This window comes from Leptidea sinapis, chromosome 19 (assembly GCF_905404315.1).
Source record: "Leptidea sinapis chromosome 19, ilLepSina1.1, whole genome shotgun sequence".
NCBI classification, from domain to species: Eukaryota; Metazoa; Arthropoda; class Insecta; order Lepidoptera; family Pieridae; genus Leptidea; species Leptidea sinapis.
In genome coordinates this window covers 5,181,868-5,209,228 of record NC_066283.1, presented here as the reverse complement: position 1 = coordinate 5,209,228, position 27,361 = coordinate 5,181,868, and the positions used below count along the sequence as shown (strand labels likewise).

The 27,361-nt window shown below is 35.7% G+C and overlaps 1 protein-coding gene across 2 annotated transcripts in view; it reads right to left on the bottom strand.

Moving 5' to 3' along the window:
- The window catches only part of LOC126969976 (uncharacterized), an 82,213-nt gene that overhangs the window by 26,137 nt on the left and 28,715 nt on the right, over positions 1-27,361 (bottom strand). For both annotated transcript variants that reach the window (XM_050815621.1, XM_050815622.1), the window contains exons 2-3: positions 4,125-4,250; positions 392-673 (exon numbers count right to left, since the gene is read on the bottom strand). In XM_050815621.1, coding sequence (XP_050671578.1) covers positions 392-673; positions 4,125-4,180 — 338 coding nt within the window. In that variant the 5' untranslated portion in view covers positions 4,181-4,250. The remainder of the gene's footprint in view (positions 1-391; positions 674-4,124; positions 4,251-27,361) is intronic.

Here is a 27,361-nt window from a genome sequence, read left to right as displayed (position 1 = left end):
TTTACATTAACAGATTTTTATTATGTTGTTGCGGACACTGTCAACTTTAACTTTTGGATGGAATTGGTTCTTTTATTTTTTATATACCGATGATTGATAGCATAAGTGAAGCGAGGTGGGCAAGTTATCTACTATTTAAATAGTTTACCAGTGGGAGGCGCCTTTGCACAGGAAGCCCGAATATTGGTACCACAACGGCGCCTATTTCTGCCGTGAAGCAGTAATGTGTAAGCATTATTGTGTTTCGGTCAAGAGGGCGCCGTAGCTAGTGAAATTACTGGGCAAATAAGACTTAACATCTTATGACTCAAGGTGACGAGCACAATTGTAGTGCCGCTCAGAATTATTGGTTTTTCAAGCATCATTACTGACATAAAAAAAGTTAGATTACCTTGGAGGAGATTCGAAAGATCTCGAATAAGACGATGCAGTCACAGCCCCTTCAAACTTCTTCCTCACTTCCTCAACCTTGGACCACCCGGACTCCACATTGAGCCTTCTTGTCAGCGGTATGGTCTGACAGGCATGTTTTGCCAACTCCTCCCTGGTCCTCTTAACTGACACCTCTGCCAGTAAGTCCCTGTGACGACTCGGGCGATTCTCGTTGCATCTTTCGATGAATTGACGACGACGTAGCGATAGGGTTGCTGATATGTCTTCGTCGTCTAGACATCTAGTTAAATGAAAATACCTATTATGTACTAAATTATTATTCTAAACAGAAAATCTTAGATCATTTATGTAGTCTATCTAGACACATTACGTCACGGCTAGTTCACAGTCGTGACAGCTGCGAAAAAATTGAGGTTGACAGTTAACCTCTATTTTGAGCAATAAACGCACACTAACACAAAGTGACATACAAATCACGAGTGTAAGACGTAGCTTGTCACGCACACTAAATTAATAAACCTGGACTGTTATCATCGGTACAATCTAGACGTATAAATTATCTAAGCTATTAAATAATATTTTATTAGTAGATACATATTTGTGCTATTTGGTTTCGACTTTGGGCCTGTAGGAATCTAATGCACAAAGTACGCGTCTACGCGTCTCAAAAGAGCTACTGGATACCCAAGCACTGACAGCTATTTTGGCCAACGGATCAGCCAAGCTGTACAACTGCCATAAATTAAAAAAAATATATTTTTTTAATTATTTCTATCCGATTTTAAATATTACCTATATAATATCTGATTAATAATATTAGCTATATAAATAGTATCTAGAATTTTCTGGTATCCAGTACCTTTGCAAACATGCAGTCATTTGAGGAGGACAAACTAGCGTACGGGTCACCTGGTGTTAAGTGATCACCGCCGCCCACATTCTCTTGCAACACCAGAGGAATCACAAGAGCGTTGCCGGCTTTTAAGGAAGGTGTACGCGCTTTTTTTGAAGGTACCCATGTCGTATCGTCCCGGAAACACCGCACAAGGAAGTTCATTCCACAGCTTTGTACGTGAAAGAAAGCTCCTCGAAAACCGCACTGTGGAGGACCGCCACACATCCACATGTTGGGTATGCTATCCAAACTCCTAACTTGTGGCGTGTCGTGCGAAGGTGGAATTTGGCGGCAGGAATCAGGTTAAACAGCTTTTCGGAACACTCCCCGTGATAAATGCGGTAGAAAACACACAATGAAGCGATGTTTCTACGCAACGCCAAGTGATCCAGGCGTTCTCAGAGCACTGGGTCTCCGACAATTCAAGCTGCTCTGCGTTGCACGCCGTCAAATGAATATAGCTGCGACCTTCTCAAGAGAGGACTTGATTGAAGACACAAGTTTCTCCCGGCACTAGTCGACGATTTCCCGATAGAGACCTGCATGGCCCATGTATACGGCATCACTAGTGCTGTCATCTGCATAGCAATGTATGTTCGAGGCGTCACAGTAACAGTGTCGGAGGCTATGTGCTATACATAGCCTTGGGGCACTCCAGCGTTCACGGGCTTCAGGTTCGAGCAATAACGATCGACAACAACTAGTATGCTGCGCCCAGTGAGGAAGCTGGAGGTCGACTTGGATAAGCTCTCGGGATGCCCAATAGATGGAAGTTTCGAAAGAAGCGCCCTGTGCCATACAGGATCAAAGGCCTTTGCTATAGGCTGACTGCCAGGCCTTCCCCATTTGCTTTCGATTGCCGCAGCCCATCTGCCGTGTTAGGTATACCAGAAGATCGCCTGCCGACCGTCCATGGCGAAAGCCGTACTGTCGGTTGTTGATCAACTGTTGATCTTCAAGGTATACCAAGAGGTGACGTTTAATTATGCGCTCAATGATTTTGGAGAGTAGTTTGCCGAATCCGAACTGTCTCCTTTATTTTGGAACGGATGGATAACGAGTCAGGAACTACGCCTTTTGAATAACAGAGCCGGATAAATGTAGCCTAGCGAACTCTCAAAGAAAAAAGCGTTTCACTCGATTGTATGAAACGTGCGGTCATTGATAGATTGACAGATGACGGCTATAATCTTGTAAAAAAACGGAGATAGCCGAAATCCACTACGTTTTAAGCAACTGTTCGCTTTCAAACTTAGCCGGATAATACTTCTTCGCCATAATATTGTAATTACTATTTCAAACTTATGTCAAATCACTGACCGTTTTATACTAAACTAGATTTCAATTTTTACTAAGGGAGTCCCGCTTCTTATTATGTAGTATCTATTTACATCCTCTTTGATGGAGGCGTAAGACATGTGGCGTGGGTAGATAAAATCACACTCATATTTAATGCCCTTCATTATATACAGTCACATCTACTATTAAAAAGCATTTCAAAGTCTAACAAAAAAACACACAAAAGTATGAACTCTGCTAAAGTGACTCCCATTGATCAGAAATTATATTATGAATCGCATGTTACTGGACGTTACTAGGTGAAAGTAAACACCGCAATAACTTGATAGTACTGGTAAGTAACTATCTGTTTAGGTCTTTATAAGGAGTGATTCAATTTTAGACGTTGTTTTCTGATTACACTAGCGGTCAAACCTGATTTCGGGCCAAATAAGTCTGTCTTAGGACATATACACATATGCCCCACTTAGCTCGGGAAAATCAAGGCTGAAGAGCGGCTCTAATCATTGACGATCAAGTCATTTCCGATCAGCTTGATTCTTTGGCGTTGCTTGATTTCTACCGAAAATAATATAACGGGGAGCTTTCAGAGAAGTTGTTCGGGTTGATGCCAGCAGCCGAATTTAACTACCGGACATTACGCTCTGTGCATCCCTGGGGCATAATAATAGTAGGGAAGTCATACGAAAGGATTTGTGTCATAAATCCTTCACAACTAAAATTATTGACGAAAAGTAAACGTATTATAACTTTAGCGAATATTTTTTATGGGAGGCCTTACAAATAAACCTGAGTATAAACCAAGAATATGCAAAATGTTGACTATATCGTTGACAACACTGACAATACAATGATAATTCTGAAGTTATCCGAATGTCAAGCAGCCTTGCAAATAAACGCGGGAAACGTTATATGAACGAAAGAAACTAAGCGTAAGCAAAATGTCCATTTGTAAGCATTTTGCATATTTTTGGTTTATTCTCAATTATAAGATTATGCCAATTTTATTTGTAAGGCCGTACGAGTTTTAACTTGTATTATATTTATACAGTACCTATTGTTTTTGCTTTATTTTTACCCGACTACACCAGAAGGAGGGATATGTTTTTTACGTTTTATTTGTATGTCATATTAGATTAATAATCGTTACATTCGTGTTTACTGTTAGAGTGATACTGGGTACATATTATCAAAAAAAAAATGTCGGATTTTTGGCGCCAAATTCAAAAGTTTGGCTCGCTTGCAGCCTGAACGGCTCAATGGATTTTAGCATTACGCATTGGTATAGATAAATTTATCTAAATTATTGTGTATTTATATCAATAAAGTTGTATTTTGTATGTTATAGTAATCGGCTTCATTAATAAATAGACTATAAAATAAATCATATATATCAATCAATAATATTAAACCAAATCACAATGACATTTATAAAATATTATATTTTGAATTTAACTTCTGCCGGATGTCTACACTGATTGTATGTTTATTTGTTTACTCTTTTATAATATTATATAGATAAAACTTAGTTTATTACCTGACCGGTTGCGCAAGATGTGAACGGCAAGGCTGGTAACATGACAGCGCGGCCATATTGCCGTAGTTGCGTAGACAGCGCGCATCATTCAACGACACAGCATAGACTGCACTTGTCTCTTAACACCTGAAACAGAGTAAAAATAATTATAAAACTAACCTGTCGTTCGACGTAGTGTAACTACTTCAAATGAGCGTATACAATAATAGACTTTGAACATTACTGCCACGAAATAAGTTCTTAAATTAAATGAATGTTTTAATTTTATAGATGATATTATGTTATGTTTTATGTTTTCCTGAAGGAATGACGCTGGTGGCTTGGGCACGGGGAAGGTCGCTGGTATGGGACGCGACTTGCGTCGACACTCTGACTTCTTCTCATGTCCAAATTACGTCAGTTGGTGCCGGGGCTGCTGCTTCGGCTGCCGAAGACAGCAAACGTTGCAAATATGTTGGTCTCAGTGAGTCATACATCTTTGTGCCGTTTGGTGTCGAGACACTTGGCCCGTGGGGCCCAGAGGCGCGCAGAATGTTCAAAGTACTATCTTCGCACCTCAATAAGGCTACTGGAAATCCAAGCGCTGGCAACTATTTCGGTCAACGGATCAGCCTAGCTATCCACCGCGGGAATGCTGCCAGTATTATTGGTACACTTCCACGTAATGATAGATTAATTTTATGTAGTCATAGTATTGTAAATATAGTTATAAGATTTGTTTTGTCTTATGTTATCTGTATAAATTAATGTATACGTATATACAACGCCGTTCGGACATTTTTTGATGACCTTTTAATAGGCGTCTGTGAGTCTAGTTGTGCATTGTGCGTCAATGTTGATCACTCCAGGTAACAACGTGTTTTAGGAGGTGGCTGTTTTGCGCAGGTAGGTACCAAAGGAGGGGATTTATGCCGTGACGCAGAATTATGTAAGCATTATTGTACTTCTGTTTGAAAGGCGCCGTAGCTAGTGGAATTACTGAGCTAATTAGACTTAAGATATCTGAAAGTGATGAACGAATGATGATCCTGATGCCACTTAGAATTTTAGGTTTTTCAAGAATCCTGAGCGGCGCTGAATCAGGTGAAAGTTTTGATCGTCTCATCACTTCTAATAGTAATAATATGTAGGTATCGTTTATTCCACGTTCTTACAATGAAGTAAACATCGTGTGAAACCTACACACACCTGCGATGAAATTCAAAGGATATTGCTGTTGACCAATTCGCACCGGGTCAGCATTTTCAACCTAAAACTACAGACTGAAAAGAGCTTGAACCCCTAGGCCATAAAACAAGTTAATAAAAAAGACGCTTCTAACTTCCGTACAAACTTATGATATTGCGAGCAACCCATCACCGATTGCAACGATATTATCAATCAGGCGTCGATTTCTAATACTAGATACCGATTTGCATTGGAACGAAACGGTTTAGTCTCAGACGGCGCGGACAGGAGGAGGTTGCCACTCTTCATCATTAGAACATTATCGTATCCCATCGTTACTCTGTTTTGAAATGTGCTGAGTCACCATTTATATTTATTACACATATGGTAAGCTGTGCAATAATCAGCTTTCAATAAAGAACGCTCCCAGTATAAACTTGCCGAGTGGAATACAACAAAATATGGCAATGATGTCCATAGCATGATGATAATGTTTACCAAAATAGAAGGGCGTTATCAAAACAATAATAAAATTAATACTTACATTGTTAGAACAATGGCGCAATGAAAGCGTAGTTACTTGTACACTATACTGTTTTTTAGACCGTGACGGTGCTTTTTCAAATTATTATTATCATATACGCTCTAAATATTTATAGCGTTATTCCGCGCTTATTAAAGGCATCTTTAAGATACTGCTCCTATAAAGTATAACGTCTATAAAAAAGAACCCTGAAAATATCTATTTATTTTATTACGCACATCAATAGAATACAATATATTAATACATTTAAAAACATATACTTGATATTATTAATTACAATTCTAATATGCACACCTATAAAAGAAATCCACAGCATTGACTAATAATAATTTAAGTGTTTTATAACTAAGTAAAAAAAAAGTAAATTTGATAATTAATTTAAGTTACTAGGTTTATAGTTAGTTTATACTATGACTTAAAAGTATGTTAGTATTTTATTGTTAAGTGTGCTATGAGAGTCATTGAATATCTACATTTGGGTATTTTGTAACTACATGTTATATGTAACATCTCTTATAAGTTTCTCGAGAAGAACGCGTTAACGCATCTGTAAAGTTGATATTATAAGCTTCAAATACCTACTAACGCCTATGCGTTGTTATTATTCTATAATAATCAAACTTCAATAGCAAGACCATCAAAGAAACGGCCATATTGTAAATTCCTTTTGCTTATTAGGAAAACTGACGAGAAGATGAAGCCAGTGACTTGATAGTATACATCTTGCCCATTACAATCCTATGCAAAGAAGTACCCTCTGGTATACTATGTGGTACTTCCCAATGAGATACAATAATGAATGAAGTAAAAATATATCTAATAAAGTTGCGTCTAAAAATACTACTACTAAAACTACTCAACTAAATTTAAATCACAAATATACGTTTTCAACAAGGATATCGGGCTGAGGGTCTATTTTGTTATTTAATGAATCCTGTTACCACGACTATGTTCTCAACCAGCCGTCCGTCTGTATCTCATAATTAATAGCAATAATTATAATGGTGAACTTATAGAGAGTGGATTAATAATGCCGCCATAACAACAAATAATAAAAACAAGATGGCGTTACCGAATTTTTACATGATGCTTTAGCGCCCTCTCTTATTTTACGTAAGAACCATGATGGGAATTTTCAAATTAACTATTTTTACATAATATTGGAAGGTCCTCTCGTTTCTTTTCCGAATGTACTTAAAAAGTTACCTTAGCAATAATGTTATAGAACCCTAAAATTTGGATTCAGAGTCGACTTGAGCGTTTTGATGAATTATTATTATAATTGAAATGATTTGTAAAACTTTGAAACTGTAAATGTTGCTTTTAAAGAGTGGCAATGAATTTCCTGTCACTTATTTCTCACTTAAGCTCGCCCTGTTACGAAATGGTGGTTAATGTAAAAAGACGAAAAAGGATTGTGTGGTATTATGAAACCACGGTAAAAGTAAAACTTTTTTTCACAGTACATAGACATTTAACTAAACATTTTTGGAATAGTATTCCATTAAGGGTATAAAAATCAGTATACATTTACATTAAGCACTTGACAAAAACAAACAAAAAAGCGTGGAGCACTGGCACAAATGAGTAATAGTCTATACACTACACGGTCAGCTGCTGCGAACTATAGGCGACGCCCGACCGTCACGCGATATGCAACACACAGACGAAAAAGTTTGAGACGATGTAATAAAAGATTCACTTTAAAAACTTTTGACATTCATAAGTGTCATTTCCTTGACCTACATCATCAACCTAGCGAAACTCTCTAAAAGCAAAAAAAAGCGATTCACTTTTCACGATTTTATGAAATTTGCAGTCATTGATAGTATGACAGATGACGGTTATAATCTTGTTAAAAACGGAGATAGCCGAAACCCACTAACGAAATTTTAAAAGCAACTGTTCCCTTTTAAACTTAGCCGGATTATACTTCTTCGCCAATCATCATCATTTCAGCCGGAAGACGTCCACGTGCTGAACAAAGGCATCCCCCAAATCTCCACGACGGTCGGTCCTGCGCTGCCCTCATCCAATCGCATTACTGTAATTACTACTACTTCAAACTTATGTCAAACGTGCAGTACGTTTCACACTAAACTAAATTACGTAGTACCTTTTAACTCTCTTATCCTCTTTGGAAGCGTATGTTATAAAATTTGAAAGATGCCATTGAGTGTCAAGATGCCACACACAATCATCCAATAGTTGCCTCAATAAAAAAGCTATTGTTCTTAGTTAGTGTAGCATCTAGCTGAAGTGCAGCGGACACCAATCTCTAAGTATAGAATTAGTACTTTTTTTAAAGATATAATACCTAACTACGTTTATGTTAGAATTTTACACGTGGTTCAAGGTAATATACCTTCTCAGTTTAACTTAACTTATTCTATACTACTTATATACCAATGTTGATATCACTTATAAGGTTTCCTGTGGAAGGTACTGGTACGAAATACAAGCAAAATAAAATAAACAACTCTTCTCCTTCTCTCCCCACCCTTCCCCACTCCCAACCCCTTTCTTTTGCAAGGTCATCGGATGTAATCGAAACTACATCGAAGTATCCCTTGTGATTGAACATATCTTTTGGATAATAATATTGGATACATTATTACAGAAAGTTTTATGAAATAATTTTAGTAAGTTATATAAAACTTTGAAAAAAATACTGTTACTGTACTAAATATCTGAAGGTCGAAAAAAATGGCGACGTAAATTTAGCGAAATTGAAAAAAAAACACCGAAATTTGTTGCTTTCTTGTTGCTAGTTAGTAGATTTTTTGGGATCGGTTAGAGCATCAAATTATTTTTTTAGCAACTAATTAGCAACAAAAAAGCAACAAATTTCGGTGTTTTTAATTTTCAATTTCGCTAATTTTACGTCGCCATTTTTTCAGACCTATATGTGACTGCAATGGCGAGAGACATGTACTGTCTTATATCAAGCCTTTGAGTGCATTTAACAGCTGATTATAAACATAGACTATCTTTCCCTGAAGATAAAGAAAACACCCACCCGGTCCGCATATAAATTAAAAACTAATATTATTATTAAACACAAATTATAGATCCCTCAAAACCATAACACTTTTTTTTCCTGTTTTATGGGAAATATTGAAGAGCTGATATCACTTAGCAAGTTCTATGTGACGTGCACACGTGGAAACAATAGCTGCTGCAACGCATCCATACTTGTGTGTGTGACGCACACAAGTTTCAATTTGGGCCTAATGTCTATTGTTTTTGTTGCGGTTACGGCGCTACACTCTATATAGACATGTATTTAATCAAAGTTACCCGTAACTTGTAGGTACCTACGGAAAGAGTCCCAAAATAAAATAAGGCATGATTATTCCTACATTTAATTGTTGTGGATAATGCACGTAATGGGTAGGCAGGGAAAGTCTTTTCGTTAATTGTATTTATACCTACTTAAACTTGTAATAAAATCTCTTTGGATGTACTATTCGTAAGTACTAAGTACATAAGTAGCTTAGTGAAACTCTCTAAGAAAAAAGCGATTAACTCGAATGTATGAAACGTGCAGTATTGATAGATTGACAGATGACGGCTATAATCTTGTAAAAAAACAGAGAGGGCCGAAATCCACTACGTTTTAAGCATCTGTTTGCTTTAAAACTTAGCCGAATTATACTTCGTCGCCAATCGCCATACTGTAATTACTATTATTTCTGCACGTTTCATATTAAACTAAATTTCCAAATTTACTTAGGCAGTCACGCCTCTTATTACGCAGTATTTACATCCTCTTTGTACATAAGTTTTGATGACATTAAAAATCTTACATTTTGAAAAAAGAACCAGATTAGTAAAATTTTGTTTCCAGTTATTTTTCATTTGTTTTTTTTTTTCTTTCTGTCAAAATGATCTAGTCTAGGACAGCTTGCATGTATTTTGGGACCCACAGATAGAAATAGCGTAGGTACATGTTGGAAACTAAATTATAGTTGTAGAACGAGATAAAAGTAACAAAAAAGCAAATGGTTAGCATATAATTCGTTTTTAGTGGGGTTTTTACAACAAATTCAAAGTGAACTTTACCTCTTTATATGAGATTCATAAAGAATAAATAAAATTAGATGAAACAAAATGACAACTGAAAAATGCTGTCAATTGTCATTACGACATTGACAATATCTCTATGGCATAGGATTACGTTTTTGCACAAAAACTCATTTTGTAACCAATTTTAATAATTTTCTTTCTTGACTCCCTTAAGCTAGAATTGCAATAATATTTATATAAACACTGAATAAAATTATAATTTATATCAACTTGCCTATACTTAGTTAATTTTTAAATTATGTGTGTCCTTTTAAAATTTCAATACAAAAAATTTATCATCAAATTTTTAATACAAAAATTTATCACAACAAAAATTTTGCTATACGTACGTATAGCAAAATTTAAGACTTTTATGGTTTTCTCATGGATTCCATTGTCATGTCTGGACCAAATTACAATGGGACCACCCGGGAAGCACCAGCTTTCAAATAAAAAAGAATTATCAAAATCGGTTCACCCAGTCCAAGTTTTGAGTCAACCCAACCAAGTTTTGAGGTTACAAACATAAAAACAAAAATGCCGACGAATTGAGAACCTCCTCCTTTTTTGAAGTCGGTTAAAAAGGAAAAAATGCAACACAAGCCCCGAAAAAAAATACAGTGTCAGCAAAATACAAGTCAGATCCAACTATTATGGACATGACATTTCATTAGACAATATCAAATCTATTAAATATTTAACTTTCATACCGACCTACATAGATTAACGCTGACAAGTGTAAATACAAACTTGTTTCTAATAATAATTAATTTCATTAGAGTTCAGCGAAGTGGCGTGATCATAACATCCTGGAGTCAGCTCTTTATTATTTATTTATTATTACTAGCCTACGTAACACGGTTTATTCCACTATTTCATTCACGGTATTCATTTTCAGTATTTTGTTTTACAAAAAAGTCCAAAAAAAAACTATTCTCATCTCATCTTTCATCAATTGCATTTTTATTTTCTGTATGTTTTAGATATGTATTCACTATTTTTTAAAAGTTATTAACAAAACGATTCACTTTCCGCATTCTTAGCGAAACTTCGCTTACTTTGCTCACTTCGCTGAAGTGGCGTGATCATAATATTCTGGAGTTAGTTCTCTTTATTATTTATTATTACAAGCCTACGTAACACGGTTAATTCCACTTTTTGGTCTAATACCTTGTCCGCATATAACAAGCTACAGCGAAAGAAATCAATTTTTTTTCTTTTTTTTATGGAATAGGAGGACAAACGAGCGTACGGGTCACCTGTTGTTAAGTGATCACCGCTGCCCACAATCTCTTGCATCACCAGAGGAATCACAGGAGCGTTGCCGGCCATGAAGGTACCCATGTCGTATCGTCCCGGAAACACCGCACAAGGAAGTTCATTCCACAGCTTTGTAGTACGTGGAAGAAAGCTCCTTGAAAACAGCACTAAGGAGGACCTCCACACATCCAGATGGTGGGGATGATATCCTAACTTGTGGCGTGTCGTGCAAAGGTGGAATTCGGCGGCAGGAATTAGGTTAAACAGCTTTTTTGGAGATAAAAACGGAGATAGCCGAAATCCACTACATTTATATACTTCGTCGCCACGTTATTGTAATTACTATGTCAAGCATAAGTCAAATCAATGCACGTTTGATACTAAACTAAATTTCGATTTTTCCGTAGGCAGTCTCGCCTCTTATAAAGTAGTATTTACATCCTCTTTGGTTATCACTTCTGTCGGGCGTCCTAAAACGCACACGTTTTTTATTATAGTTTATTACCCAATTTCATGTCTAATTATTACGGTTTATGATATTATATTTGTAAATGAAAATTTTAATAATCGCTACTAGTTCGGCTACCGCCAATTTTTTTTATTTTTATCATTTATTTATTAAGGCTTACCAACTAGATACATAATTGTAAAATTATATATATACGAATAAGATAAACATTAATAAATGTTACTATTTACATATCTAAATTAAAGGTATGCACATCGTTACTAAACTAAAAAACTAATGCTAAAAACAAATTAGAAAAATAACAATAATGAATTTACTACTAATACTAATTACATAGTTACTAATCTATATTTAAGCCTTTTAATGACAAGGACACCTGTTTTTTTATAAAAGTTAATATTTGAAAATATATCGATGTTATGATCTAATTTAAATATTTTATTATAGCTAACACATATGAGTTGAATGGGAGAGTTTAATCCGTAGTTATTTCTATAAAATTTAATAAATATTGGGGAATAAGTACCTATTTGACAATTAAATGACGGTGTGTTCCGTCATTTAATGCCAATATTTTGAAGAATATCTGGACAGTCTATTAGGTTGTTTATGAGTTTGTAAAGAAAAATCAACTGGGCCGCCTTTCTACGCTTATTATCTATTATATACCACTATATCAAACAAATTCGTTCGAAAAATGTTTTCAATTCCAACTTCTATAGAAACTTATTGCGTAGTATTCGATCAGCAACTACGATGACTAAACAAACGTTAGAAAGTCGGTAAAAGCAATACTTTTTCTTACTGAGTCAATTACATGTTGTTATGTGAAATTAAATCTTATTACAATGTAGCCTGGCTGGGAAGTGAATGACCGTGCATTGAAAGTCGACGAATGAAGCTTAGACTTTTTAACTCGTCATTCTGTCAATGACCTAAATATAAACAGCCAATCATTATATTGTCTATTATTAGACGCGAAAGTGTTAATTTTTGCGCAAGGATTTGAAAGAGTGTCTCTGTATTGGTAGAAAAAATTCATCATCATCAGACGTCCACTGCTGGACAAAGGCGTCCCCCAAAGATTTGCACGACGATCAGTCCTGCGCTGCCCCCATCCAACGTATTCCGGCGATCTTGACCAGATCGTTGGTCCATCTTGTGGCGGGCCTACCAACACGGCTTTTTCAGGTACGTGGTCGCCATTCGAGGACTTTACTGCCCCAACGGCCATCTGTCCATCGAACGATGTGCCCGGGCAGGGCACTGCCACTTCAGTCTTGCAATCATTTGGACTATGTCGGTAACTTTGGTTCTCCTACGGATCTTCGAGCATAGCCCTCTCCATTGCTCTCTGAGCGACCATGAACTTTCTCATAGGGCCTTTAGTTAGCGACAACACACACTGGTTGCAAACCTTCGTCTTCAGACAATATGGTATTTGGGACGAGAAGATTTTATGGAGCTTCACGTACGCTGCCCATACTGACATCTGAAAATATTTAATTTCCCAAGCATTCCATTTTTTCACATTCATTTAACACAAGTATAATTTATTAATACGGCTTTACTCACGTTTTTGTCTTATCTTCTTTGTCTAATAATTTAATTACAAGTATAATAAGTTTCCGGATCTCCATAATTGTAAGATACAACAATAACATAGAGATTTAAAAGATTAAGAGACAAATACAATGTACATAGCTGGTACCATTGACAATATTATGTAATTAAATCACACTGCAGCAACACTGAATCATTATAGAGCAATTTGGCCTATGACGGTGCATCCCTTGCTAATAAACAATTTAAAAAAAAACATCAACCCTGACATCGAATAAAGAACACAACTTTTACTTAGGTATACTTTTGCGACTGATCCGAATTCCCGTGATAACTACTAAACTTGTAATAAACATAAACACTTAAATCTAATTGAACTTGCAAGAAATTCAACCTTATGAAATAGGGAACGGTGAACTCAACTCAAGAAAGCTTGAAGCTAGTGGAGGCAAAAACTCCTTGTGTCCTTGAAGGAATAGGGAGAAACAAAACTTATTACCAATTTTTCTGGAAATCATTTAATCAAATTTAGTCACCTAAAACAACACAAACTAAAAAATTTGTGTAGGTTTGTGCATAATACAAATACATTATGTCTAATAATTTAGCGTGGGTACGAAACGATATTATGTAAAAAGTGCGATAACTCATCCCCGCCGGCGTGTATATAAGTTCGATCAAGAGTCGCTATTGTTGATCGAAGTATATAACCACAAAAAGGTTTCATAAATCGAAAATATACGCGACAACAATTCAACTCTATGAATTTTCGAAATAGTACACGGTAAATATTACCCTTATTATTTCAAGCGGGAATTTACAGCGTATTGTTCGGCTGCAAGATTCGGAAATTGCACGGCCCATAAAAGACTACTATTATCAATAGCCATTCAGTGAACTAAAGTTCTAGAGAAGCTACCATAAGCGAAACTCTATAGCGCTGAAAGTAGGGTTGCCTACTAGTTGTCGGAAAAAAATAGTACTTCTAAAATAATAATATAACCTTTATTCAGATCTTAACTAACATAGATAACTAACAATACTCTAAAACAAACATAAAACATTCAAAACAAAATATCTTATTCTAGTATTTGTATTTTTTTATTTTTTGTGGATATGTTTGCCAATCTGCAAAGGCCTCCTCGAACCGTTTCCATTCGTGTCTTTCTTGAGCCACTCTGTTCCACGTTACTCCTGCCACTTCTCTGATATCGTCATGCCATCTTTTCTGGGATTTACCTCTTTTCCCTTTCCCTTCCCAGGGTTACCATCTTGTCACTTTCTTACTCCATTTGTCATGTCCTCTTACCATGTGCCCAGCCCAGCCCTAAGTTCTAAAATAATTACCCACAAACATATAGTACCTAACGAAAAGATGGAAAAATAATAGTAGGTTTCATAATACGCTTTCTATTTCTTATAATAATATTTTTCCTACTCTAAGCGTAAATTAAAAACAAAATATTTTTAAGAATTGCCTCATTGCTATTTTTGCTATTTAAATTACCAAATACCATAAGCTCAGCTCTAATTAATTTTAGACTGGCTCTATCGCACTTATCCTACCATTTTGTTAGTTCGTTACAGAAAATATTCGCGGATGTACAATCAGATGCTGCCGGAATTGAGAGAAGAAATGATATTATTTTTAAATATTTGTGAAATCTGCATCACTGAGAATTTGTTGCCATTTTTCAACTGCAGTAGTACCACTATTATAACCACTGTATTCATTTTAGAAACAGACAATTTTCAACTTAAACTCGTCAATAATTTTGTAAGGATCTAGACTCTAGAGGCACCTTACAAAATATTGACTTAGAATATTATTAGTAAAAGTTTTTATTATACTTCAAAAGTAGGTAGTTCACCAAATTTGTTACCGAAATTGTCAATCTGTCAAACGCAATGTGAATTGCACATTTTGAACCGAAAATTATTGCTTTGAGTTTTTTAGCTATTAAACTATGGTAGTTTCACCTACTTCATACTTTTTTTTAAATGTAGTAGTTGGGCCTCTAATACAGTATGTGGTACTATATTATATAGTAGGGTTGCCTACTCTAGCTGAAAGGTCCAGCCCATAGGAATCTGGCTACGATCTAAACAGCGAACTTAGACTTTGCTCAAGCTTTACTCAGGTTAAACTTAGCTGAGTGTAAGCTAAGCATTTCGTTTTTAGGGTTCCGTAGCCAAATGGCAAGTAACGGAACCCTTTTTTCCGAAACTATACTGTTGAAACTTGGTAAGTAGGGGTATTCTGTGAACCGAATTAAGATTTTCACACAAAAATAGAAAAAATAACAATTTGAGTATTCCCCATTCTTAGAATTATTGTTTTCTTATTGATTATACCTTCTTATTAAGATTTCCATGGTCTATCGACCCATGGTACCCTCCTCTTCCATAAAAAAAAGAATAGGTTATAAGCGCTATTTAAAATTCTTGACGCTTCCGCGGTTCTTTCAACGTATTATAGTATCGATACAAAGTTAAAAACGTAATGTAGCGTCTTATCTATACTAATATATAAAGCTGCAGTGTTTGTTTGTTTGAACGCGCTAATCTCTGGTACTACTGGTCCGATTTGAATGATTCTTTCAGTGTTGGGTAGTCCATTTATCGAGGAAGGCTATAGGCTATGTTATTTTTTTCAAAATGAGGGATCCGTAATAAAATTGCTCTTTTGTAACACAAGGTGTAAAATCGGAAACCTATTTTTGCGTGCGCTGTAAAAACTATTGACAATAGAACAAAATGATGTACAGGTTATAATATAGGCAATATTTTATTACTTATAAAACTATCGCGTGAATTATACTTTATATGGCAAAACAACGTTTGCCGGGCCAGCTAGTTATTTATATGTTTTTAAAAACTAGCCGATGGCAAGTCATTCCTATAACATTTGCTGTATTCATTGTACAGTAATGTATAAACATTACTGTGTTTCGGTCTGAAGGGCGCCGTAGCTAATGAAATTACTGGTCAAATGAGACTTAACATCTTATGTCTCAAGGTGACGAGTAGTGCCGCTCAGAATTTTTTGGGTTTTGAAGAATCCTGAGCGGCACTGCATTGTAACGGGCAGGGCATATCAATTACCATCAGCTAAACGTCCTGCTCGTCTTTACTTTATATTACAACATGTCAACAGCCACAACGGTATGTTTAATTTACTTTTATAATCTTGTCGAGGCAAATAAATGACAACCAGCTCAAATAGTACAGCGACGTTCTCTTTCAGATAGTGACTGAGATAAGTGTGGTGTTGTAACCACCGCAAATAAACAGAGCAATTCAAATTCGATTTTTTTTTTATGATAATAAGGGACGAGACAAGTAGGCCATTCATATCAATGCAGTGCCGCTCAGGTTTCTTGAACAAACTAAAAATTCTGAAGGGCACCAGAATTGCGCTCGTCACCTTGAGACATAAGATGTTAAGTCTCATTTGCCTAGTAATTTTACTAGCGACGGCTCCCTTCAGACCGCAACACAATAATGTTTACACATTAGTAATTCACGGCAGAAATAGGCGCCGTTGTGGTGTAAATAATCTAGCTAGTCTCTAGTGGGCGTCTTTTTTTTTCATAAAAATATGGTCACAATGTAATATCGTATAATAAAATCTATTATTTAAAAGCCTGAGGGCGGTCTCTACATTCCCAATCTGTGGCATCATTAAGAAAGTCATTCATGTTACAGTCTGTTGACAGTCTCTACCCGCCATTTTTTTAATTGATAATAAATTATTTTAAGGTTGTTAGTTTAAATATATTGAATTGCTCGCATAATAATACCTTTACTTATTTGCAGTATATTCGAATTGATAGATCTGTTTTTGATTTTTTGTTGCACTGTTGCGGTTTTTGACCTGGGGTCAGCCATTGCAATTCGCTTACGGTTATCGTAAAGAATCCACTTTTCATCGCATGTCACAATTCGATCCAATATTCCTTCATTTTTGCATCGATTCAACAACACAATTGAATTTACTGGGCAAATGTGACTTAACATCTTATGTCTCAAGTTGACGAGCGAAATTGTGGTGCCGCTCAGAATTTTTCAGTTTTTCAAGAATCCTGAGCGGCACTGCATTGTAATTGGCAGGGCGCATTACCATCAGCTGAACGTGATACTCGCCTCATCTCGTATTTTCTTAAAAAAAAATTAAAACTTCTGTGGTGTAAGTATAAATCGAATAAAAATAAACTTTAGGGTTAGCAACACACGTCAGGCGTCTTGTGTGTCGCCCTAGATATTGCAGTGTTGAACGTTCACTGACCTACCACAAGTGTTCAAGATAATACACTTTTAGAACAATAGCTATAAACAGCGATTTTGTGACTTGGATTGACCTCATTATGGTCTGTTGATAGGCGCCTAGATCAGCACTTCTGCTTACTTTGAGGCCTATTGTGTCATGTGTGAATCTGCCTACTTAGTTAATGTGGTGGTGGGTGGGGCGTATCAATTACCACCAGGTGAGCGTCCTGCTCGTCTCGTCCCTAATTTTTATAAAAAAAAGTTTCAATACGCGTTTCTTTCTGCAGATTAGACAAATCATGAGGCACCTTTTCATATTTTATTTATTTATTTCAATCAAAACAGTCAAATCAATAGATTTTGATTGTTGGTAAGGTAACGTTAAACCATGCCGCTAATTCATGGGTAGTTTGGCTCGGATCCGCTTCCACCATCTCTTTCAATTCATTGTTATTCACCTGCGTGTGCAGTCTTGCACATGGTTCGTTCTTTAAATCAAAGTTTCCATCACGAAAGCGTTCAAACGAAAATCGCACGGTGCGTTCATTAGCAGTCCCCTCTCCAAACGCAACATTGATATAGCGAGCTGTTTCTGCCGCGTTAGTTCCATGTCGGAACTCGTGTTCAAAGATCACTCGAATTTTCGGAGTCTTTATCTTTCTTGTCAAAGCTGAATAAAAAAAAAACAACCGGAAGTCGATAGTCGAATGTTGCACATTTTTTAAAAGAAGAACTACCTACATATGTAACTCAAACCATAAAGGTTCTATGTCAATTTGAAGTACCTATTACAATAAAACGGCAATTTCATACTTTAACTGCTATTATATTGAAAAGAGTGGCAGTGAATTTCTTGCCAATTCTTTTCATAAAAGCTAACTTTTCCAAGTAGTGGTTAAATCTGTGAGATTCATAAGTGTCATTTTGCCGTAATTAAATAAATTATTATTGTTCCTTTCTTTCGAAGTCAAATCTCATATTTATTTTAAAATGTCATTGTTTTCTGTTGTAGGTAGGTTGTCACCGCTGTATCTCCGTTAGAGTTCTTCTTCTCTTTATCACACTTTGTTTTTCTTTACGGTAGTATATTCTTAATCTATGGTTATATAAACGCTTACTTCCAACTAACGCCGTAATAATATCTTGACCTCAGTTCGTGATTTTAAAAAGTGTAAAATTGATTCGAACTTGCACATTACTCTAACAAGGCCATTGACCACGGCTGTTAAACAGCGTGCGTTAAATGGCAATGCACGAAGACGCTGGCAACACATCATAATGTATCTATAGTCTGTGGTCGATTGTAAGCGGCTTTGGTAATAGAAAAAATGTTATGTTGTCTTGGCAATTGACCTTATGTTTTTTTTAGTTGACTTTCAACCATAGATAAAGTATTTTATGGTGCAAATATCAACAGCACTTTTCAAAAGCGCTTATTATATACTTTGAAGACTGTTAGCCGATTTCGACCACGTGTATGAGTTTTGCCTCTGCCATTTTTCGATTTAAAGTTTTTGAAGGTACGAACACCTCTTCAGCCATTGGCTTACAGATAGTGGCTGGCATATTAAACAAGGGCTGAGATCTGCCCCATGGAATGACATCGTATGGAATCACGAGCACCAGACCCTAGTGGAACCCTTGGACTATAATAAATAGAAATTTATTATAGTCCCTATTTTTACTTCACCTTCCAAGGGTTCCACTATTGGATTGGAACATTGACCGCTTAGTTCTGTTGTTTTTAGTCGTAAACATTTTGTGGGCATGGCTTAGTTAGTAAATAAATAAATTTAAGTTCAAAAATCATTTATTCACTCAGCACCGTTGCTTAGCACAAATAAATTATACATACTTATGATTTATGAATCTCGAAATTAACTATATTTTTTAGCATTTACTATAACTTCAAAAAAGCTGAGATGAATTGGATGGATTGGATGTTAATGTATTAGTTAATAATAGTAAATTTTGTATTTATTTACTACTAGCCGTTCCCGCCCACTTCGCTCGGCGAATTTTAAAAGGAAATAAATTATGAAGGAACGTTGGAATTCAAAAAAGGAAATAAACCATCTAGGATAAATTGCATCGAATGTTGGTAGTTTCATGTCGTTACGATCAGTGGTTTAAGTGTGAAAGAGTCTCAAACAAAGACCATTTTTATTATATATACATATATAGATTATTTGTGTACATATTAATGTTGTCTGTTTGTAATTAATAAAAGATCATAGGTAAGTCTTTTTATTTGTTATAAAAAGATTTACTAAATTACGCAAACCGAGTAAGTAAGTTTCACACTTGACTGTCATTAACTACGGTAGTGTAAATTAATTTGTCACGCGGAATCACAGAACATACGAATGTCTTGTGCGTCCATGCTGAACACAAATCAATTGTGTGTAATATTCGGCTACGTGGAACCGAATTCGGGATCGGACATCCGGGGTTTGAAGGATATAGATTTTAATGGAGCTAAAGTTGCTGGGCGTCATGATGATTAGATTATACTTTTAAACAGTTTATTATTTTTAAAGTAAATCCCTCACTTATGGGATTAATTATAGAAAATAATTTGTAACTAAAATTTTTCGGGTTCGGGTTTCGTACTACACATAACAAGATTTACGAACCATGTGGCACTCCTACGCTTGGCTCAGTGGTAAGAGCGCTCGGACGGAACACGAGAGGTCGCAGGTTCGAGTTCCGCATCATACAAAAATTTTGAGATTAGTAAATGAGATTTAAAAATTAGTTTGCCAATGAAGTTTCACTTCTGACATTGGTACAAAACGCACGCAATTTTATAAAATAAGCCTATCGCAGTCAGCAAATCTAAGCACATGATAACGTATTTTCGTAAAAAATATGAGTTTTGAATCTCATATTCGGGGGGGAGGAATAAGAAAAATCTCATGTTATATCATTAAGTGGTTAGGAGTGTCGAAATCCCCAAAACCACTTCAGATAATTTATGTCTTAGTAAGTAATAGGTTTACTGTTACTTACCCTTCGTGTGAGGAGTCTTTAAAACGGTCTTAACAGACGGACAGACGAGTAATAATGTAGTGAAGGTGAAGGGTTCCTTCTTACCAGTGGGAGGCTGCTTTGCACAGGATGCCGGCTAGATTATGGGTACCACAACGGCGCCTATTTCTGCCGAGAAGCAGCATTGTTTAAGCATTATTGTGTTTCGGTCTGAAGGGCGCACTAGCTAGTGAAATTACTAGGCAAATGAGATTTAACGTCTTATGTCTCAAGATGACGAGCGCAATTGTGGTGCCACTCAGAATTTTTGGGTTTTTCAAGAATCCTGTGCGGCACTTCATTGTAATGGGCAGGGCGTATCAATTACCATCAGCTGAACGTCCTGCTCGTCTCGTCCCTCATTCTTATTACTAAAAAACACAGGTACGGAACCCGGTAAAATACTTCGGCGTGTGCCTTTATAGTCATTGCGTGTGTTTAAGTCATTTTGCAGATCGAACTGTAATAATTTACGGTGTACGTTATAAATGGCCACAAATTACGATGGTTTTTTGATACGCATATATCCCTAATAGCTATAGAGTACCGTAATAACATATTATTCTATTTAGTTTAATTTTTATTGCTTCGGAATATATTATACCGCCGCCCACATTAACTTGCAACACCAGAGGAATCACAAGAGCGTTGCCGGCCTTTGAGGAAAGTGTACGTGCTTTTTTTGAAAGTGCCCATGTCGTATCGTCCCGGTAGCACCGCACAAGGAAGCTCATTCCACAGCTTTGTAGTACGTGGAAGAAAGCTCCTTGAAAACCGCACTGTAGAGGACCGCCACACATGCAGATTATTAGAAGTCACATTATTAACATTTTTTGGAACGTTGGCAGTATAATAAATAAATTTTGTCGAGTGCGTCGCGCTGGACTAACCTCGAAACAATTTCAAGTTTTTGGCTTAAAAGTTCTAAAGCTAAGCCTAAAGTTAACTATTTCCGTAGCGCCTTTTACAGAGACTAATCAGAGCCGATATGTATAAAAGGCATAAAAGGCATTTATTTTCTCAAAATTGTTTCCTTTAGAATTCTTTTTGATGTTATTTCTAATAACTACTAGATACTACTACCGCTTCGGAAACAAATGGCGCTCTGAGAGAGAAGAAGCAGCGCAAGAAACACTCCCAGAATTATTTTTTTGCGCTCTTTTCAATAAAAATATACAATATTGTACAGTCATTTCTACCGCTATAAAATAATCACAAACTAGTCCCAGGCTGTCCGATCATTTAGATATTCAGTAGTGGAGTAAAAGGATTTACGACAGAGCCATTTTTTAATAAAACATTTAAATTTATTTATAGATAATGCCTGAACAGTGACTGGGACTTTATTATAGAAGTGTACATTTTTACCCTTAAAGCTATTATGTATCTTATGAAGCCTACTAGAATTAGTTACAAGCAATCCCTTATTATATTATTATAGCTTCGTCTTGCGACCGAAATTAAAAGTACTTAGTTGTACGTACTTAGAAGTACGAGTTGAAGTTTGTGACTATCACTACAATTGCACTCGTCACCTTGAAACATAAGATGTTAAGTCTCATTTGCCCAGTAATTTCACTAGTTAGGGCGCCCTTCCGACTGAAACACAATAATGCTTACAAATTACTGCTTCACGTCAGAAATAGGCGCCATTGTGGTACCAATAATCTAGCCAACATCCTGTGCAAAGGAACCCACTGGTAGCCTGAATTAGAAATGTTTTTCCGAAGTCTATTGTGGGGCCCCTCTTTTATGGAGGCCCCAGGGTTTTTGCCCCGGTTGCCCTTCACCTAAATCCGGCCCTGTACAAAAAAGCCTCCAACTGGAATATAGGTAAATTCAGGATTCGGATACCAAAGGTATTACATAAAATAATATTTAAAATGTCAAACAAAATAAGGGTCAAAGGGTGTGGAAAATCAAATAAAACAAGTCAATAAGCATTACAGACAATCTATGGTACATGAGTCCATGTTAGTCTAGATAACCGTTAAATACCGCTACTTCAAAAATGGAATGCTGCTCCGAATGCAGAAATATATTTCGTGTGATTTTGTTGGCTGACCAGACTGACTTTGTCCGTTCTAAATAAAAAGATGATAATTGTATTAGATACATTTTGTTTGTTTTTATTTGCAAATTTGGTTGATTACACAAATAAAACTGAAAACAAAATTTTATGAACGATGCGGGACTCGAACCTGCGACATTTCATGTTCCATGCTATTACATATCTTAATATAAATAAATTACGTGTCACGTTGTTTGTCCGCGATGGACTCCTAAACTAATGAATGGATTTTAATGGGGATTACTTCATGGAGTGCAGTTTAGTCCAACTTGAGAGATAGGATAGTTTTAATTTCGATTTGGCACCCATAATTATTTTTATTTTCAACATTTGTTTTGTGTGGACATATTTTCTATGAGAGAATTTATTGAAGACATTGACTAGAAGTTGTCCAAATTTCGAAAAAATGGTAATCTGTTGGAGCAAGGTCCGGGTAGTACGGAGGATGTCTTAGACATTCCAATTGAAGCTCTTCTAATTTGGTAGCCGTCTGTTGTGCAGTGTGTGGTCTAGCGTTGTCGTGAAGTAGCAGTGGCGTGGAGCGATTGACCAGCCTAGGTTGTTTAGCCGCTAGCTTTTCCATCATGGTTTGCAATTGCTGACAATAGACATCAGCCGTAATAGTCTGGCCAAATTTGAGAAAACTGCAATGAACAATACCGGCACTAGTCCACCAAACGCTTACAAGTAACTTTTTTGGGGTTAATTTTCGCTTGGGGCAGGATTTGGCTGGCTGGCGAGGATCCAACCATTGCGCTGAGCGCTTCCGATTATCGTAAAGAATCCATTTTTCATCACAGGTAATGATTCGGTTTAAAATACCTTCATTATTGTGCCGGTTCAGTAATGTAACGCAGCAGTCGACGCGCGTTTGCCGGTTTGCTTCAGTCAATTCGTGAGGTACCCACCTTTCAAGTTTTTTAATCTTCCCAATTTGCTTCAAGTGAATTAAAACAGTTTTATCACTAACACCGCAGCCTGCAGCTAACTCGGACGTGGTTTGCGATGGATCCGCTTCCACAATAGCCTTCAATACTTCATTATCAACTTGGGTCTCAGGCCGTCCACGGGGCTTGTTCTGTAGATCGAAATTTCCAGAACGAAAACGTTGGAACCAAAAACGAACTGTGTTTTCTTTTGCAACATGACCGCCATACACATCATTCACCCTTCGAGTCGTTTCGCAGCACTAGTGCCACGGCGGAACTCGTACTCGTAAATAATGCGATACTTTTAGTTTTCCATTTTGTAAAATGACTGACGCAAACAGAAAAAAACAAATGAATGACGGTCATCGAAGCACAAATACATGAGTAAATAGCTGTACATATTTGAATTTGGAATTCCTTACCAAAGAGAAGAACATCGTGATTAAAGTGGCCAGTACGAAATACGCCAATTTCATATGTAAGGACCTAATATATATAGGTTATTATCTGCCTCATGTTGGCCACGCTAAACCGATGTCTAGTTACTATACTTGGTCTATGAACCAACATCACCGAATCTCGGCCACAGAGTAATAACGCACTTCCTGTCAACAACACTTGCATTCTGATTAGAGATGGTCGATGACCAATACTAACTACCACATTACTGTCACTCCATTAACGAACAGATAACGAATGATAATTAATGGTCTGTTAGCATTTTAGAATGGTATACTTATAATTACGATTAATTTAATATTTATAATATATTGTATAACATTATCACAGCTCAATGACAGAATACAAATCAAAACAAAATATATCAAGAGCGAGTGAGAGTCTGGTTTGTAGCGAGGGCTTCGTACCCATAAAATAACCATTATCAATTACATACAAACATGCCTTCTCCCATAGGAATAAATATAATATATGTAAACAGTTTGTTATGTTTTTAAAGTAGATTTAGATAACCCTGACTTCTGGGATTAATTACACAAATAAAAATGATTTTTTTTTATTGATGATGCGGGACTCGAAAGGAAAGAGCGCTCGCACGGAACGCGAGAGGTCACGCATCGTTCAAAAAATTTTGTTTTCAGTTATTTGCATAATATATATAAAATACAAGCTAATGATTTTTTTGTTATTTTTATGCAAGTTTTTAATTGAATATAATCTCATGTCCTATTGCCGTTTTCGCTTCCGTTCCCAACATATTATATTAATCCTATTTTGAGGAAGTATGACAAACTAAGCCTACTTGGTATAGTTATAGCTTATCGACGTGAATTTAAGTTTTTCACAAATCCATCGGTCCATAGCTCCGGCCTAAAAGCGTAACAAACAAACTAACATTCATATTTATAAATACATAATATATAATATAAGCAAATGGCGCAGACCTCCATTTGTGACGTTCCTGACATATCTTCCTGGCTTTTTCTTGTCCTTTCTTTTTCAACTTTCTTTCATACATTGTGTTATACACTTCAAAATTGGAATGCTGCTCCGAATGCAGAAATATATTTCGTGTGATTTTGTTGGCTGACCAGACTGACTTTGTCCGTTCTAAATAAAAAGATGATAATTGTATTAGATACAACTCATTCACGTAGCGAGTGATTTTATTTATTTTGTGGTTTAGTTTAACAAATTCTTCAATAACCTAATTGCTTTACACCTTTTTATGATTTTTATCTTTAAGTTTGTTTGTCGGGGAATATATATACATATATATTTATATGTTTATCTACACCCATGCTATAAATCGTCTATTAAAGAATCTGAAACAGTTAGCTTATTGCCAACATTAAAACACCCAATGTTCTAATAACCATTACATCACCCAAAAGAGTGTTGTAATGTTGTACTGAATTTCATAACAACACTCCTATTTTTTTTAATTCCCTTCATGCTCAAAGAGTTTTAACAGACAGCCACATTCTTATTGCCCGATGCATGGCATCTGTATGAATTTCAAAAAAAGAACATTTTGGTTTATGCGCGTTCCACACTACCAGAACGTCGCGCACCGTAAAAAAAAAGTATGTTATTCGAATCCCCGCCATTTTCCTTCGATATTTTTATTGTTTTGTTTACAAAAAATGAGCGATTAATTTCCAAAAGAACATAATATTCAAATGAATCTTAATTATTGCACTATACAAAATGTAAATTACTACTAAAATAAATAATTCTTTCATTAATACTTAGTTTATTTGTATATAATCAGTAATGGATGATATAAGGTTACTACTAGGACTAACTGTTTTAATGTTAGCAGTAAGCTAACTGTTTCAGAATCTTTTAGAGGATTCATATTATGGGTGTAGATAAAGTCTTGTATGCAACTATTGATAATTAGGTATTAAAACACTCATGTGATACTATTATCACACTCGGCTTCGCCTCGTGAGATAAATCCACATTCGTGTTTTAATACCCCTTATTACACAACAGTTGCATAAATAACTAATACAATATCGAACGTATTCATTGTAAAGTCTGCTATAATGACAAGTGATATAACGAGTAACGCAAAAACCATATCAACCAAGACGATGAAATAGAAAGCGGTACTCAATTCGAATGTTTTTCCTCAAAACTCTATCGTCAAACAACCTAACAACAACATAAGATTCGTAAAAAAAATGTTATTTAGTTGCCTTGTATGAAAATATACTTTAAACTTACTTTTACTTACTTAATTTTGTTAAAAAAATTGGTACCTAAAAGTTATATTTGTACCAGTGAATTAATTGGCTCTTTAAACTTTTTTATTTTTTTTTGTAATTATTTTTAATAAGTCTTAAAACTTCACTATGTAATAAGCATCATTAGAAACTATTTTGGCTAGTGTAATATCTATCGTTTATGTAGATAATATAAATAGCTGTAAGTTTCTTTATACATATAAATAAATAAAATAAGAAACAACATTAAAATAATACAAAGAAAAGAAACATTTAGAGTAGTTAAGTAGATTTGTAGACGTGAATAATGACGTAAAGATATTATGTTAATGTTTTTATTTTATACATGATCAATATTTTACTGGTTGTCTAAGATATCAAGAAGCTACACTAAAAAAAAAACATTAAAAAAGCCAATACACAATAATAAAACCCAGGGATATAGATATTATCGTCACTTACGCATTATAATAACAAAAATGCGACTCAAGTCAATGACATACAAATTATAATTTCAAATCAAAAAGCGAGACGTACTTACAGCATTCAGACTCTTTGTTTAAAAACTCTTTTGATTTTACTCTCGTAGAACCATAGACAAACGTTGAATACAATAGCGCTGGCTCACTCCGTTTCTATAAATCCGAGAGGGATAACACTCTGTGCTTATCCACCGTAAATTACACTAATGAGGATCTCGGTACCTGCCTGGTGCTTGAGAGCTGGTAGGTATTGCGTAATTCCAGTTTTATAACGAGTAGTTTTAAGCTGTGAATGCATTGATAAATATTTATAAACTTGTATTAATAATTGCTTCCTAACATCAGGCAATCATGTCACTCTTATGCTTATATCAAACAACATAATATTGTAATACCATAAACATTTTGTATATTTTTTTCTATTTATAAATATGTTTTACGTTGCTATCGATGGTGCAGCAAACTTGGGACTTGTGATTTTTTCGGTAGTTACCTAAATGTAACGAGATGATTGTCAGTTCAAGGTCATTTCACCGTATTTTTTTTATAAAGTCTGGGAACAATGTATATATAGGTATATATAACAGTATTTTCGTGGAAAGTACTTTTTAGATTAAACAGATTCTACAGATATTATGTACTCACTATCAGAAAGGTTGGAGGGTGAAAGTTTTGAACTTAAATTTTTTCTG